Here is a 17,533-nt window from a genome sequence, read left to right as displayed (position 1 = left end):
AAACGCCCTTTGCTGTAGGCACACATAGATGTGCACGCACACTCGCCCTGTCGTTCATTCGGACACACGTGTCCCTCGGGCCACAGAAGCGAACCGGTATTGGGACGCCCATCCTGTGGATGCTTCCATTTCTGCCAGCGGAAGGGGAGGCTCATTTCTTTAAAACCACACCAACGAGTGTTTTTTGTTGTTGTTATTTTAAATATTTGTTACTTTAAACACCTTACAGACACCACCTTATAAAATTATTTTAGGACATTCTTTTTTTTAAAAACAGTATTACCACGAATCTAGAAACCCAGATTGGTGGCAACTGGATCCGATTCCACAACCCCCCCTTCCTTTCCACCTTGGTAGCGCCCATTTTGTCAGCGCGCTGCGCTTGCCGGTTACCTCCAGCTCTCGCTAGTCCACGGCATACAGTGTCACTACCGCCGCCGTCGCTGTGCCAGTTGCTCCGGCGTCTCCCTCTGGTGACTTTTTTTCTAAGGCCTGGCCTGAGTGAGAGGTTCGGAACCTAAGACCAGGACGGACGGCCCGAGAGTCGGCTAGACTTCCTGGCCTCGGCCGGGCTCCGCTCCTCCGGCGCGCGAGAGGCCGCGGCTGTGGAGGCGGCGGTGCCCGGCATGTATCAGAGCCCGCGGCGGTTCTGCTCGGCCCTGCTGCAGAGGGACGCACCCGGCCTGCGGCGCCTGCCCACCTCCGGGCTGCGGCGCCAGTCGCCCCCGCCGACGGCCGCACCTCGGCCCGCGTCCCCCCGGCTCCTGGCGGCGGCTTCGGCGGCGTCAGACGCCGCGAGGTCGTGTACCCGAACTGGTGAGTGCGCGACGGTTCCCGACTGAGAACGATGCGGCAGCCACCAGGAGACGACGTGGAATGAATGAGAAGCCCTGTCTGGGCTGCAGGGTTGGGGCGGGAAGGCAGGGAAGCGAGTCCTCTACGGGAGCCGTCGTCATTTCTCCATTTTTTTCTCTTTCCTCTTGCTCTACCTTTCCTGGAGCTTATATCACGTATGGTAAGAACTGGAACACTCTGTTCAGGTTCCCGGTTGATGCTTGGATGCAGTGCTTTCAGTAGCTCTTGATCAAAAACCTACGTTAAATGTCCCCTTTCCAGGGCCGCAAATTAGTTGTGTTGACTATACTTTTGATTGTGCTATTTGTGGACATTTTTGTGCAAAAAAGACAGTTAATAGTAGATTGCATGACCTAAAATGGCCTTTTGGAAACTTCCTAAGTCGTGTTAACAATGTATTTTTAACATGGATTCGTTTCCCCTTGATTTTATTATTTATTCTTCCGGTCTTCTGCCATTCTGCGTCCTGTATTACCTGGGGTAAGATTTTGTAAAGATGATTCCTTTTGTTTGCCATGAGCTAGTTTTATATAACGTCATTTAGAACCCTGGACTTTCCCTCTTTTGCCACGTTAGTTTCTACCTGAGGACACATTACATAGAAATTAATCATGGTTTTAAAATTGAGAAATGAAGTTTCACTTTCAAAGCTGACAACTCATACACTTAAAAAGTGTATTTTGCTTGTGCTCAAGTCACCGCTGTTTAAGATATATGTATCTTATCTAGATTAGAACTAAGTACATTTTTTCCAGAAACGTTTTAATTTATCTCAGAACACAAATTTGAGCAGTAGGAAGGATATTGACAAAAATGATCGTCCAAAATATGCTTGAAGTGAAGACTAAATTCTTTTCAGATTATTGGTAGATGTTTAGGTGAAAATATAAAGATTTGAGTGCTGACTGGTTAGTGGAGACTGAACTTAATTAGGTTGTTCTTTTAGGAAGAGTGAACTTGACAGTCATAGATTGTTTCCCCCCTTACTTCTGAAGGAATTGCCACTTTTATGAAGTATTAGTGAGTACCACTTAGTGTATTTTTTCCTTGCTGGAAATTTTCAAAGTAAGCATTTTTATTTAATTTTTAAGAATTTTTATTTAATTTTTAAGAATTTTTATTTTTAAGGTGAGAGAAATAAAAGTAAAACTAGTTGGTATCTTCTGTACTAGCTCACATCATAAATTTCTTCAAAGTCCATCAAAGGCAGGGTTGGGTTAGTCAGTCGATAGGTCTTGGAAATACAAATTGCTTAACTTGTATAATAAAGTTGTTTAAAAGTTCTGAAACCCTCAAGTTTTGTGAAGGACCTTGATAGTGCTTTAAACTACTGCAGACAATTACAGCAAAGTCTAGGCGGTTTTCCTGTTTCCTGCACTTTTAACTTCAGCAACTTGGAAGAAACATGAATACATTAATTCAGTGCTTGATCAACCATTCTAACAAAGGGTTTTAATGGTCTCATACACTGTATATGTTTTACTATGGGAAGTAAACAGATAGGAGCTTTAGTCTGGCCTACTACTCAGGAAGAGATGAGATTTACACAAAGAAATGGATGTTTAATGAAATGATAAAACACCTTTTATTCTTTTGTAGTTAAAGGTTTGCAAATGACACTGGATGAGAAGGGCAAGACCCCCCTTTCAGTGATGATAATCCTTTTAGGTATTTGAGATGGGCCTTGAAGCCTGGTTCGGATTGAAAGATTAATATAGAGAGCTTTGTTTGGGAAAAGCACAAGTAGAAACGGAGGGCATGGATGAGGGAGGAAGGTTGAGCAGCGGCAGGACTAGCATTGATTACTTTTTATTTTATTTAAAAAAAATTTTTAATTTACTGTGAATTAAGTGAAGGTTCTTGAGTCCTACCTTAGTTGTTAAGTAAATGCCATTGAGTCTACTACTCATAGCGACCCTGTATAGGGTTTCCAAGGACAACTGGTGAGTTTGAACCACCAACCTTGCAGCTCAAACTGACCTTGAGGTCAAGTGCTTATCCTATGGCACCACACCCAGACTCTGCATCCTAAATCCTACCTTAGACCTATTGAGTCAGAATCCTAATGGTGGCCCCCAGATGCCACATTACTAAGCAGTACAACAATCCAGATTGTCTGCCTATGCTCCAGAGTTAGGACTTTGAGCCAAAAGCTACTCTTCCCTCCAGAGTCTTTTTTTGGGCGTGGGGGAAGAATAATGAGATTTAGCCTTTTGCCCCTGTTAATCAGTTGAGAGTTCCTAATTTAAGGCCCTTTGGCAACAGAGGTTTGTGGTAAAATGAGTAAAGTTCCTTTGAAGTCATCAAATCGTCTGTTATTAGAATTTGAGAGGAACCTTGGAGATTATCTCATTCAGAGATTTGTTACCTTTTCTCAAGCAAGGACAGCAGCCTCCCCTTAAAGAGGCAGCAGTTGTCAGAATACTGGCTGAAATGGTAGTTGGAAGTCATCTGTGGGTTTATAAATGCTGTCCTCGAGATTCCTCCTCAGATAATGAAGAGCTTGGCTGAATTACTGTTTTCCACTAATGGAACCTGTTCTTTTTTTCTTGATTCAATTTTCAAGGCAAATACCATCTCATTTGAGGAGGTGACTTTATTTAGTATGTCTCTTAGCTATGTGAGTAAGCTGCTTTTGAGAGAGCAGAAATGGGAAAACTTGTAATTATCAAGCTTCTGTGGAATAAATTGTCTTGCTTGTGGGAGAACTAAGGTGTCATTTGCCTGTAGCATACAGTGAATGAACTATTGGAGCTTTTGAGTTAATAACCGTGTCTCCAGAATCACATTCAACGAACTGGTATGAACATTTCATCTTGCTTGATGTTTCTTAACAGCACTGAACTTTACCTAGAAAGAAAGAATAAAATACATTGATATCAAATGACCCACAAGTTTTACTAGACCCTTAAAAGGTCAAATACTGTGCCAGCTGTTTGTAATTGTGGAAGGAATTCAGAAGAAGGGGAAATCATTGTGGCTGGATTTGTTGGGAAAACTTTGCTTTGGATAGGTGAGAGGAAGGGAGTGTGATGGCAGGACAGGGAGTGACGACCACAAAATGCCTGGAAGATGTTGTGGGATATGGCACAGAGATAACACATTTGGGAAACGGTAATATGGCTTCCCAGAATCACTTGGGACTCTTGTTAAAATATAGATCTAAAAATACTTATCTATTCATCAGTTTCCTGAGGGGAAGCCTGGTTAATTCTGTGTTTGACAAGTGCCCCAGGTGACTCTTTCTGGAAAGCATTTTAGAAGTCCTGTTCTTTTCTTTCCAAAAATAATTTTCCCAGGAAAGTTTGAGAAATCTTGGGGAAGACTCTGGACGAATGTAAAGATCGTTGAGCAATTCTGGAGACCTTTGAGCTCTTCCATTTAGCTAAACAAAAAGCAAACTTAAGAAAGGAAAGAAATTGTAGTATTTATGAAATTATGCTTCTGAGTAGCACAAACAGTTGAATGTTGAATACTGAGCTACTAACTGAAAGGTTGGCCATTCAAATCCACCTAAGACCCTTCCGATCAGGAAGGGCACAGCGAGGAAAACCTATGGAGCACGTTTCTACTCTAAAACGCATGGGGTCATCCTATATATGTGTGTGTGTGTGTGTGTGTTTATGTGTTTCTTTGAGACTTTTTAAAAGCAGTAGATAATTCTGATTTCTTGGGAGGAGGGAGGAAAGGAGCTTACTCACATCTCTATATGCTGTTAAGAGTCACTTCACTGACATCAGAATTGATAGTGCCTTGATGGCAACTTTAAATGGTTATCATACTAAAATAAACACAAATTTGAAGAGTGATGCGTGGGTATTTGGCCTCATAGTAGAACCAATTGAACTTTTATGCATAGTAACTTAAGAAATTTTGCATTTGTCATCATTAAAATAAGAAATCAGCCTTCCCACAGGAAGGAGTTAGACAAGTGAAAAACCTCAGATGTCCTCTTGTCTTTACCTAGTCTCAGCGGAACACATGAAACATGTTAAGTGCCGTCAAGTCAATTCCGACCCATAGCGACCCTGTATAGGGTTTCCAAGGAGCAGCTGGTGAGCTTGACCCACCAGCCTTGCAGTTCAAATGACTTTGCATTCTGACACATTAGCCCTCAGCACCACACCAGGACTCCTTGAAACATGGTTACCATGCATTCAGTGTCAGGGATGTGGGCAGAGGGCCAGAGAACGGGGACAGAAGGAAGATTGCTGACAGTTTTGAATGTTCCTATAAAGCCTTTTTCCCCCCTTCTTGGTATCAAAATGTATAGGCCCTACTTACATTGTCTGAATTATAATATTTGCAAGCAAGGTCTGGGCCTCTAATGATGCTGATGTATACCCAGGGTTGTTAAGTGCCATCAAGTCGGTTCAGATTCACAGCAACGCTGTATAGGGTTTCTAAGGAACAGCTGTCAATTTGAACTGCTCACCTTGTGGTTCAAGCCAACCTATGGTCAAGAGCTTATCCTATATCCTACAGTGCCACACCAGGACTCCGTAGCCAGGATAGGCACCACTTACACATAGATGAACAGCCAGCAGGGAAACTGGTTTTACTAAATGAATCCTGCCTTAAAATGTTACAAATATGTCAACTTTCATGCTTCTGAAAATTAGAGCCTGCCCTGTGGGTTAATGCGCCAGACTGCAAAGCCGTTTGAACTGCAAGGTCAGTGGTTCAAGCTCACCACCTGCTCCTCAGAAACCCTTTACAAGGTTGCTATGAATCGGAACTGACTTGACGGCTTAACAACAACATGAAATTATAGGGAGTCCTGATGTGGCACGGTGGGTTAATCCTCTGGACTGCAAAGTTGGTTTGAACCACAAGGTCTGTAGTTCAAGTTTACCAGCCACTCCTCGGAAACTCTATACAGGATCGCTATGGGTCAGAACCAACTCAAAAGCACTTAACAACATGGGATTATAGAGAGTTTTGGTGTGATGCTGTAGGATAAGCACTTGACCACAGGTCAGTGATTCAAACTCAGCAACCATTCCTCAGAAACCCTATACAGGGTTGCTATGAGTCAGAACTTACTGGACTGCACTTAATAACATGGCATTATAGAAGATTGCAGGATGGTGCAAACAGTTTGAGCTTGGCTACTAACCTAAAGAAAGATTGTTGGTAAGGCCATCAAGTCAATTCCAACCCATAGCGACCCTGTACAGGGTTTCTGAGGAGCAGCGGATGAGCTTGAACCATTGACTTTGTGGTTCAAACCAACTTTGCAGCCCAGTGTATTAACCCACCAGTGCCACATCAGAACTCCAAAGAAAGGTTAGTGGTTTGAAAACTCCTCTAACAGTGCCACAGAAAAAAGGCCTGGCTGTTTACTCCTGTGGAGATTGGGCAAGAAAACTGTTTGGAACTTAAAGATAATGGAATTTTACACAGACTTTTTGAAGCCCCCTCATATTTACTGTTGGTAGTTTATATGCTCAGCAATCTATTGATTGTATGCAGTTTGTCAATTCCTTTTAAAAGTGAGTTGGCATCACCTTGTGCCTGGAGCTTCCAAGGCTGCGGGACGCCCGACTGTCACCATGAAGTTCAACTCCGTCGTGACCTCGGACCACAGCAAGAACCGCAAACGCCACTTCAGTGCTCCCTTGCACGTGCACAGGAAGATCATGTCGTCCCCACTGTCCAAGGAGCTGCGGCAGAAATATAATGCGCGCTCCCTGCCCATCTGCAAGGACGGGAAGGTCCAGGTTGTTCGAGGACACTACAAAGGTCAGCAGATTGGCAAGGTAGTCCAGGTGTACAGAAAGAAGTATGCCATCAACATCGAGAGTGTGCAGCGTAAGAGGCTAATAGGACAACCGTCCATGTGGACATTCACATGAGCAAGGTGATTATCACCAGGCTCAAACTGGACAAAGAAAAAAATTCTTGACTGCAAAGCCAAATCTTGACCAGTTGGAAAAGAGAAAGGCAGATATAAGGAAGAACTTACTGAGAAAAATGCAAGAATGAGTATAACCTATTGTGGAACCACAGTTTAACCCTAGATTTCTAGTCTAGTGTGTATTCCTGGAAACGCTTCCAGATGACTTTGCAATATTTCATTTCCATCTTGTTTTGTTATTGAAATGTGGCTCTGTAAATCTTCCTTTGCAACTCTGATTACCAATATTATGAATAAAAATTTGAAATGTTTCCTTAAAAAAAAAAAAAAAGAGTTGGAATCAAGATTTTAAAGCTGCTGACAGATTTACTTCAGACATTAAAAAAAACAACCTGATTGGCCATTCTATGATGTGTGTACCTCACTAGTATTGTTCCTAAAGACCTATCGCGTGACTGCAAATGGAGCCATGGGGGTGAGTTCAGTTCCAGACCTGAAAAGTGACCAAGGGCCATAGAGTCTAGTCTCAGGCTTCCACTGGTCTCCGTTTGACCAGTAAGCCTGGTCTTTCATATGACTTTGAGTTTTGTTTCAAAATTTCTCTGATTCTGTCTAGGGCATTCTTAATGTAATCTCTATCAGAGCACTTGGTAGTGATAGCCAGACACCTTCTAGTTTTTCTGGTCACAGGGTCCTGGAGACTGATGTTCACATGGTGCATTAGCCCATTGGACTCATTATTTCTATGTCTCTTCAGTTTTCATCACTTTTCTTTTTTCTGGACAGGAAGAGACCATATATATATGTGAGTTTACTCCCAGTTCTCTCACACTGGGTCAGCCTACGTGTCTACTCATGTAGCTACCCGTTGATTGTCATTATTGTGGAATTGTGTTACTGTGTTAAGTGCTGTTGAGTCTGTTCTGGCTTACACTAAACCTTGTATAGGGTTCCAAGGAGCAGCTGTGGGTTTGAATCATCAACCCTGCGGTTAGCAGTCCAGTGCTTACCTGTATAGCACCACTCTAGGAGTATATAACAGTATTTACCTTTGTTGATTAAACTCTTACATTCCTCTCCATTTCTTTCCCTACCTCCATTATTTGTTTTTGTCAACCTCTCTCTTATTGCATATTGCTTTCCCCTTCACCCAAGTTAATATGTGTCCTGGTGTGGCGCTATAGGATAAGCATTCAACCAGAAGGTCGGTTTGAACAGCACGGTCAGCAGTTGAAACTCACCAGCCATTCCTTAGAAACCTATACAGGGTTGCTATGAATCCAAACCAACTCAGGGGCACTTAACAACAACCTTCTAGCCACAGAGCTCTGGTAATGTAGTCAGTAATGGGTTGTGCTGCTAACCACAAGGTCAGCAGTTCGAATCTTCCAGCTGCTCTGTGGGAGAAAGACTAGGCTTTCTACTCCCGTAAAGATTTATGGCCTCAGAAACCCTATATGGGGTCACTATGAGTCCGAACTGACTCTACGGCATACACCACCACCACCTAGCCAGTGAATTCTTTCCCTTTCCCTTCCATCTCTGGTAACCATCAAAGAATGTTCCTTCTAGTGTGAAAACCTTTACTTGATTCTTTTATAATGGTAGACTAATTGTTCTTTGTGATTGACTAATTTTACTCAGCATAACAACAACATCCTCCAGGTTCACCCATGAGGTGTTTGCAGATCCATTATTATTTCTTTAACATTGTGTAGTGTTCCTTTGTGTGTATGCACCGAAGTTGATTTGAAGTTGATTTGCGTTGATGTTGTTTCCATCTTTTTGCTATTGTGAATAGTGCTGTTTGACTTCAGATTTTAAGAAGTTTGTTTTGCTACATATGCCTTAATTATTCAAGCAAGGTTTTGGAAATTTATATATGAAGATGGTTTCCTCTCTTTTTTAAGTGATTTCAAATCTTTCATTTGTTTTATAATGTGGGATAGCGTGGATTCCTTTATGTGACCTTTCTGGCCCTGGGTTTGCTCACAGCCTAAAAGAGGTGGATTTCCTGCTAAGAAAGCTCCTGTTTTAAAATTGACAAGGGTGCTGACTCGATGGCACCTAATAGCAACAACATATAAACTGAAAGTCTCACAGAGGTTTTGGCAACCTCTTCTGATCAATAAGAAAGAGCCTTAGGACATGTAGTTCCTGTGCTGAGAAACTCCTAGACCCTAGTGAAAGGAGTGCACACTGAGCTGATCACACTGAAGACACAGAAATGGTGGCAGCAGGACCAAAGACTGATAGACTGAGAGCCAAAAAGGTGACACGAGGCCCAGCAGAGGCAGACGATACATACTTGAGTCAGAGAAACAGAGCAGCAGCAGTGTGAGGTCAAACAGCTTGAGCAGATGACAGTGCAGGCCAAACTGGCCTGTTGAGAGGATGGTCGCAGAATCCCCAGCTGAAATGAGAGCTGTAAGACTTGGGCTTACCTTGTGCAGGGTTGTCCACAAACTAACTCTGCTTTGAGGGTTGTTCTGACATCGGCCCAGGGTTGTCCCAAGCTGCTGGTTGAAAGCTGAATCAGTCAATGAAGAGGGCAGAGCCAGCCAAGAGGAACCATGGAGAGAGAGAGCAAGCATAGCCATACCACACCTGGCCAAATGAACCCAGCACCTCAACCATGGTGCACCTACTGATGCCTGAGCCTGCTGCCTGTCCACTGACATAAGCATGGACGTTGGTTTTAGGGAAAGGGTGAGCAGGTCCCTTTTGAAACTTAGAGTGGGCTCCACCCTTGTGGGACAAAGTTGAGCATTCGTAGGAAGAAGGGTGGAGTGGTTCACGGTAAATCCTATACCTGTGGCCCATTGTTTGGTTTGTTTTCTGTGTGTAATCATAATGACTCATTTGTCAACACTATTAACATCTTGTGTACAACTTGAGAATATTGGATGGTTGTCACACTCTCAGAGTGATTGATGCCACTGGGTGGATTCCTCGTCATACCAGTCTTTCTTGAAATTTTCAGACAGTGGTATCAGCAGTGCATAATATGTATATGTTGTTATGTGCCATCGAGTTGGTTCCGACTCCTAGCAACCCTGTATAGGATTTCCAGGGAACAGCTGGTGAGTTTGAACCGCCAACCTTGCAGTTCAAACTGACCTTGCGCTTATCCTACAGCTCCCCACAAGACTCTACAAATTGACAGTTCAGTTTCATTTTTTTTTTTTTTTCCATTTTAATAAAATCTAGAGCAGAGGCTGACAAACTTTGTGTAAAGAGCTAGTATATATTTTAGGCTTTTGTGGGCCATATGTCTCTGTTGCAGATACTCACTGTCCTTGTAGTGTGAAAGCAGTTATAGACCATACATAAATATATGAGTTTAGTTTTAATAAAACTTTTTGTTGACACTGAAATTTTAATTTCATGTAATTTTTACATGCCATAAAATTTTGTCTCGGTGGTACAAACACAGTGGAACTCAACTACTAATCTAAAGTTTGGTGATTCGCACTGACTGAGCAGTGCTGCAAAAGAAAGACCTGGTGATCTGCTTCCATCAAGATTGCTGTTAAGTGCAGTCAAGTTGGTTCTGACCCATAGCGATCCTGTGTAGTGTTTCTAAGGAGTGACTGGTGAGCTTGAATCGCTGACCTTATGGTTCAAACCGACTGCAATCCAGGGCACTAACCAACAGCGCCATACCTGGATTCTGTTGTTACGTGCCATCAAGTCAGTTCCAACCCATAGCCACCCTGTATAGGGTTTCTGAGAACCAGTTGGTGAGCTTGAGCCGCCAACTTTGCAGTTCATACCGACCTTGCTCTCTAGTGCTTTAACCCGCAGCATCACAACAGGACTCATCAATGTTGCAGACAAGAAAATCTTAGGAAGTAGTTCTGCTCTACACCATAGAGTCACCATAGATTGGTGTTGCTCAATGGCAACAAATTTCGTTTGCTGTTACTTTGGGATATGTTTTTTTCCTCCATAAAACATTGCTCTCCATCCCCCACCCTCCTGCCAACCATGAAAAAATGTCAAAACCATTTTAGTTCATAGGCAGCAGGCCAGGTTTAGCTGACATACCACTCTGTAGACCCTGATCTGGAGAGGAGAACTCAGTACTGTCCACAAAATACTTTTTAAAAGCTTCCACTATTCCATTCATAACTGTAAATAAAAACAGGCCATTTTCTTGTGTCACCCAGAAGTGCTAGTGATTGCACATAAACAGCCTAGCTTGTAGAAATGACTTGCCAGCCAGTAACAATTGACTGTTACCATGGAGAGGTTTCTTTTTCCTTTCCATATTTTCTGGATGAATCTGACGTGACTAAAGTGTGACTCAGCCTTGTCTGGGAAACCCTTTCACATTCTTGTTGCATCTGTGAGTTATGCCTCTTAAAGAAAGGTCATTTGGATTGTCACACTGCATGTCGGTGCTTGTATTTTTAGACGCATTAGTGTGAGAGTCATGACCTTCATTTGATATCTCTAGTAATGCCCTGCGGATCATGACACTGCTTTGTACGCTTTGTACTGTGCCCCAGTGTGTGTGCCTTGATGGTGGTGACGTTGACAAATGGAGGAGGTGGAATTTGACCGCTGTTTATTCCTGGCACTAAGAATGGGCTGCTGTGTGTATGCCTTGGGCAAGCTCATCTCAGCTGTCCTCCCTCACTCACTCTCAGCTCTGGGGGAGCAATAACTCTCCAGGACCCAAACCTCTTAATAGTTTTGCAGTCTTGAGAAAGCTGTTTTATCTCTTGATTCAAGCACTTGACTCTGTAAAATGGTGACTACAATACCTACTTCAGTGAATTGTTGGAAAGAGTAAATGAAAATACATGGAAGTAATATGCTTTTTGATGTTAAACCCAGCAAGTGAACTTAGTCAAGTTTAACAGACTAGTATTTAGCTGATACTCATATGCTAAGTATGTCTAATTAAATCAGTTCTCACAGCAACCCAATGAAGTAGACAATTATTCCCGACTAAAAAACCTGAGACACTGAAAGCTTAAAAAACTTTGTCCAGGATCATATTACTAAGAGGTGGAGTCAGGATTTGAAACCAACCAGCCTGTTTCAGACGGTTTTGCTCTTCTGAACGATAGCTTGATCTTAACTGAGTAAAGTTGAGGCTTTAGCCTTAAAACAATCACTTAACTGTCACATTCTGTCAGTGGCGCTCAGAAAACAGGTTTGAATACTGATCATTATCTAGAATATTCAACCCTAAAAGTAATCTCTTCCTAAATTGACACTTAGAATCGAATTTCTAGGACCCAAGAGTTAATGTATTATAATTCCATATTTTAGTAATATACAAAATTTGAAGCTGCCACATTGATTTACCAAGTGGACCTTGTAGCACTGTTCGAATTTGCTAGCTGGAAGGGTGCATGGCAAACACAAAGCTAGAACCTTGACCATAGTCTAAAAAAAATTTCAGAGAATCACATTTAATATAGTGACTCTGAAAAAGTCATTTAGTCTTCTGAACCTCAGTGCCCTAAGGAGTTCTTGAGGATAACAGGAAGTACTGTACTAGTACAACAAGGCTGTTTCTCCATCTGTTTTTAACAGCATTCCTTGTCACATTGCTGCTTGTCATCCTTTTTTCTAGTGCATTGGGCTGGGTGCCAGGGAAGTGGTGGACAAGATTAAAACACAAACCATGCCCTCAAGGAGCTTGTAGTCTTAATGGATGAAGGATAGAATTGTAGTTCAGATATCCAAGGGCAACCTAAGTAAGAGAAGCAGACCAGGTCAGGTGCTAGGGAAGGAGAGTGGTTGGGGCTTGATGAAGAGTAGGCAGTACAGCTCTGCTACATCTGTAGAGTCCTGCAGGCATGGGAGCGGCTCATCTGTTAGTCAGTTCCTCCAGTAAATATTAAATAAACAGCATATCCTCCATCTTCTGCTACCAAACTGTTTTATGTTGATAGTTATCATATGAGAATTTTCACTCACTTGTCTTGAATGTGTCTTGAAGGGAGTCCTGGTGTGGTGCTGTAGGATCTCCACAGGACTGCTAACCACAAGGTTGGTGTTCATATTCACCAGCCATTCCTTGGAAACTCTATGCAGTGTCTTGAAGGTGGAAGCAATATGCAGGAACTTTTACAAACTGAATGAAAATTAGCTGTTACTTCTGTGTCAAGTTCTGGTGTGCAGTAAGATAAGCGTTGAATTGCTGACTGCAAAGTTCAAATCTACCAGGTGATCCTTGGAAACCCTATGCAGGGTGTGGCTATGAGCTGGAAAGAACTCTTTAACAACTCCTATGTACGTATATCTGGAGACCTGGTGTGGCGTTGTGGGTTAGTGCATCAGACTGCAAAGCCCTTTGAACTGCAAGGTCGGCAGTTCAAGCTCACCACCTTCTCCTCGAAACCCTGTACAGGATTGCTATGAGTCGGAAATGACTTGATGGCACTTAACAATAATGTATGCATATCCAAACTGTGTTAGGTGATTCAGTATATGGCCAGTAGATGGCAGCATTGGACAGCTATTTCAAGGAAGCATTTCTGTAACGTTTGTTGTTTGGCAGTGTCTGTGTGTATTTTACTAGGTTTTCTTGGTGAGCTTCAGGTGTATATCCAAGAGAATTGTTTTTCAAACTTTTTATTGTGAATTAATTAAAGGTTTACAGACAAGATCAGCTTTACATTAAACAAATCATAACACCTTTTCATCTCCATATTTACAACCCCCCTCCATGCAACAGTTATCTTGCTTCCTGAAATCTTTTGTTCCTATTTACTCTCCCTCTGCCTTCTTATCCCTTCTTAACTTTGTCCTTAGAAAAGTGTTGCCCTTTTGATTTTGAGTCATTGACTATTCCATGGTGAGCCTGCCTTGCTAGTGTTGTTGTCCCTCCCTATAAAGCTATTCCTCCTTATAAAGCTATCTGGAGGCCTGGTGTGGCGGTGTGGGTTAATGGGCTGGACTGCAAGGTTGATTTGAACTACAAAGTCAGCAGTTCAAGCTTACCAGCCCTCCTTGCTATAAGTTTGAATTGACTCGATGCCACTTAACAAGTGCAATTGGACTGCTTGGAGTGTGAGGTGCAGTTAGTTTGGGTCTTAACTTGATGGTCTTGTCAAGTATGGTTCTAATTATTGATGGGAAGGTGTTTCATTAAACCCTGATCATTCTCCTCTGGTGGTCAGCACACTTAGGCACTTGTATCTGCCTATTGACCTGCCTGTTGCTTTAGATATTCATGATAATTGGAAGTATTATGGGTAACGGTAACGTGTATTCTAATATTTTAATGATTAGCTCACTTCTCTCTTGCTTTGTTTTTTTTAGGAAATGAAAGGGGGTGGCTAAATTACAATAAAGGAATAAGACTATAATGAAATCCTAGAAGCACATGAGAAAGTGGGTGTCTCTGGGCTTGTTGAGATTTTTACACTACCGTATTTCAGGAATTTAAATACTCTGATTTTTCTAGCAAATCCGTACAAGCTATTATAAGGTAAGAAAGAATTATTTATTCCCCTAAAGTAAAATTAAATTCAAGGAATAAAGACATCCAATTCTAAATGTATATTGAAATACGCTGATGGAATTTTTGGCATAATAAAAGGCCAGAAACGGGGATGGTGCTGCTAAATGAGTAGACTTGCTAGCAAGTCAATTCCAGCTCATAGTGTCATCCTAGTAAGATTAGAAGTCCTGGTGTGGAGCTATAGGATAAGTACTGGACTACTAACCTCAAGGTCGGTGGTTCAATCCCACCAGCTGCTCCTCAGAAGCTCCATACAGGATTGCTGTGTATCAGAACAGACTTGACTACATACCAACAACAAGGATAAGAAGAAAATATTTCCTGGTGGTTTTGATTTGCATCTGTATGGTGTCTAATGATATTAAGCATCTTTTCATGTGTCTGGTGACCATGTAAATGTCCTTTTTCATGGAATATCTATTCAGTTCCTTTGCCCTTATTTGTCTTTGTTAAATAGTTAACATTTTATAGATTTTTGTTGTTATCATAGATTCTTATCAGATACATGGTTTCCAAAGATACTCTCCCAGTTTTAATACCTTGTACTTTTTTGGTAAAGTCTTTTTTTTTTTCCTTTATTGACTTTTTATTAACTAAATATTCTTCTAACAGTTATAGTCCATTTTGCCTGTATACATACATGCATACTTATTCTACATGTCTATTTTAATTTGTTTCTTATCAATAAGCATGGGAAATATAAACAAGTAACTAAATTGGAAAGTATAACTGCTGATTTAGTAGATAGAATTTTTTTTTTAATGTTTTATTGTGAATTATGTGATAGTTTACATGGGAGAACATTAGTTTTACATTCATTCTATCGTATATAGTCTCATTGCCATGGTTACAATCCCCTCCATGCAATCCTTCCCCGTACCCCCCCAGGTCTTCAACATACAGTCGCTCTCCCTGTCTGGATCTAAAGTCTCCAGCTGCTCCATCGCTCCACGTCATCATCTCTGGCTCCATTTCAGGCATCACTGCTTCTCTGGGTAGGGTCCCACTCTCTGCTCTTCTCCCTTGATGGTCCTAGGGACCTCTGCTCCTAGACTGAAAAGTTAATCACTCCCCTCCTTGCTATAAAATGTCTACCTTTACATTTCCAACCCTCACAATCAGTCCTGATAACAATTATTCACTATTGTATCACAAGAGACCAGCCTGCATTTCATTGCATCAGCCCCGCCTAGTCAGATTAAATACTACTCACTGGAGATTCTACCTTCCTCTAGGCCCTCTGGATCTAGGTTCCTTCTTGAAAGCTTGTAAGCCAGTCACTTCTTGCCTTTGTAGCCCCCCGCCCCCTTTGGTAAAGTCTTTTAAGATGTACTATTTATTTGTCCTTTGCTATTTGTGCTTTTGTTATTACATTTGATAATCCATTGTTTAAAACTAGGCCCTTGCTCCTCTTGAAAAATGAGTAGGTATAATGTTGTGACGGAAAAAAATTTCTTGGTGCAACTTTCCTGGCCTTTTCTCACCAATGCAGCTTTATTAAAACTGTCTAATAAGTCCCTGTGACCATTCTGTGTTCTTTAAAAAAATCTGTCAAGATTATTACCCCTTTGAAATCCCAACAATCACCTTTACCTTCTGAGCTGACCTCTCTGGTTTGAATTTAACTGACCTAGCCATTCGGAAGCCACTGTTTTGATTGAACCTTTTTTTGAAGGCACCCTAACAGAGCTTAACACTAGTGCATTACTGAGAGCCACCCTCCAATCTCAAGAGACATTTAACGTATGTTTTATTTGGAATAAACCTGCGTGTGTATGAACTGGAACCCTATTGGTAGATTTAAGGCTTATGTATGAAGAAAATCCAATATCCCATAGTTGATTGAAAAGCAAGAGAAATATTTTCATAACCTTTTTAGATACTGTGATCTGAAACCATACCTATGAACGTTTGGTATTTTGTTGTATGAAAATCCACTGATCTGCCTGGGACTCATGAGTGACTTTTTGTCCCCACACGTGTTTTTGTAATATCAGTATTAGTCGTCTGGAATACAGTGGTCCACTGAGTTTTGCAGGTCTATATAAACACCAAGTTCTTTTTGAGAACTTGTCTTGCTCACCATGGCAAATACAGGTCTTCACCTGAAATTTTTTATCACTGACACAATACTATCACAGTAGTTTTCCTTTTGAGTGACAGACTTATTTCAGACTTTGTAGAGAAAATGTGTCCTGGTAACCATACTCAGTAAAAAAAAGTGATGAGAAAAGGGCTTTACCTGGCAACTTAGCTGCACGAGCACTTTTCCCTAAAGATACCATGTTTTGCTATGCAACAGAAATGCTTTATGTATATTTTCCATTTGTCACACTCTGAGTAGTAAAATAGACTTGAAATCAGGCCTCCAGGTTAGCAGAAATACCTTTTACTGCTTCGTCAAGGGCATTTTTAAGTGAAACTGGCATTTTAACTCAAGAGTGTGGTGGTGAAGAAGAACACGGTGGTGGCTAGTTCCGTTTGGTGCTACTGCCTTCATTTGTGCTAAGGTACCAGCAGTTTTGCCCACTATAAACAAGCATTTGCACAGTGAGCAAGGCAAATTCTGTGTGGCGATCTGCTTCCTTGAGGATTTACAGCCTTGTAAACCCTACGAAGCAATTCTACTCTGCCCTTCTGTGTTACTATGAGTCCCAACCAGCCACTTCAACAGCAGTGAGCTTTTTTGTTTGTTTGTTTCTGCTTTTGTTTTTTTTTTGTTTTTTTGAAGGTTGTACAAGTTTTTAATATAATAAAGATCATTCAATTGAACGATTACAAAGGGTGAGTGGTACACTATGTGAATTATATCTCAATAAAAACAAAGAACACATTAATACACTGCTTTATATAAGCTTTGAAAAAGAAAAAAATTACAATAGCTGTATTCATGGAAAAACATAAAGAAGGTGAAGAAATTGAAACACACTACAGATAAATCCCAAAATCATGTGGAATGAAAGAGGATTTGTTAATTAGTAAAAAAAAGTCTCATAACTCACACTAGGGAGTCTTTGCAAGTAAGCATTACTTAACTCAGTTAACAGTATTTTTAAATTAAATCTAAAAAGCAAGAAAACAATGACTAGTATAACACTGGTTTTGAAATGAGCATCAGGGCATAAATAATAATTACTATGTTGTTGTTGTTGTTAAGTGCCGTCGAGTCGGTTCCGACCCATAGCGACCCTGTATAGGGTTTCCGAGGGTGTAAATAATTACTATAATATACATAAAAATAAGAATTCTTGTATGGAAATCTTAAGAAAGCATGTCAGATAAATAAAACAAAGGTAGTATTACTGGGGGTTTTTTGTTTTTTGTTTTTT

General features: G+C 41.2%; 1 protein-coding gene and 1 pseudogene across 1 annotated transcript in view; both read left to right on the top strand.

Moving 5' to 3' along the window:
• Positions 1-538: 538 nt before the first annotated feature.
• Positions 539-17,533, top strand: part of CCRN4L (CCR4 carbon catabolite repression 4-like (S. cerevisiae)) — a 28,220-nt gene continuing 11,225 nt past the window's right edge. The window contains exon 1 of the mRNA XM_006872230.1: positions 539-816. Within this exon, the coding sequence (XP_006872292.1) occupies positions 627-816 (190 nt within the window). The 5' untranslated portion in view covers positions 539-626. The remainder of the gene's footprint in view (positions 817-17,533) is intronic.
• Positions 6,411-6,872, top strand: LOC102842418 (annotated as a pseudogene).

The sequence above is a fragment of the Chrysochloris asiatica genome, unplaced genomic scaffold (genome assembly GCF_000296735.1).
Source record: "Chrysochloris asiatica unplaced genomic scaffold, ChrAsi1.0 scaffold00187, whole genome shotgun sequence".
NCBI lineage: Eukaryota > Metazoa > Chordata > Mammalia > Afrosoricida > Chrysochloridae > Chrysochloris > Chrysochloris asiatica.
This window is presented reverse-complemented; position numbering and strand designations above follow the sequence as displayed.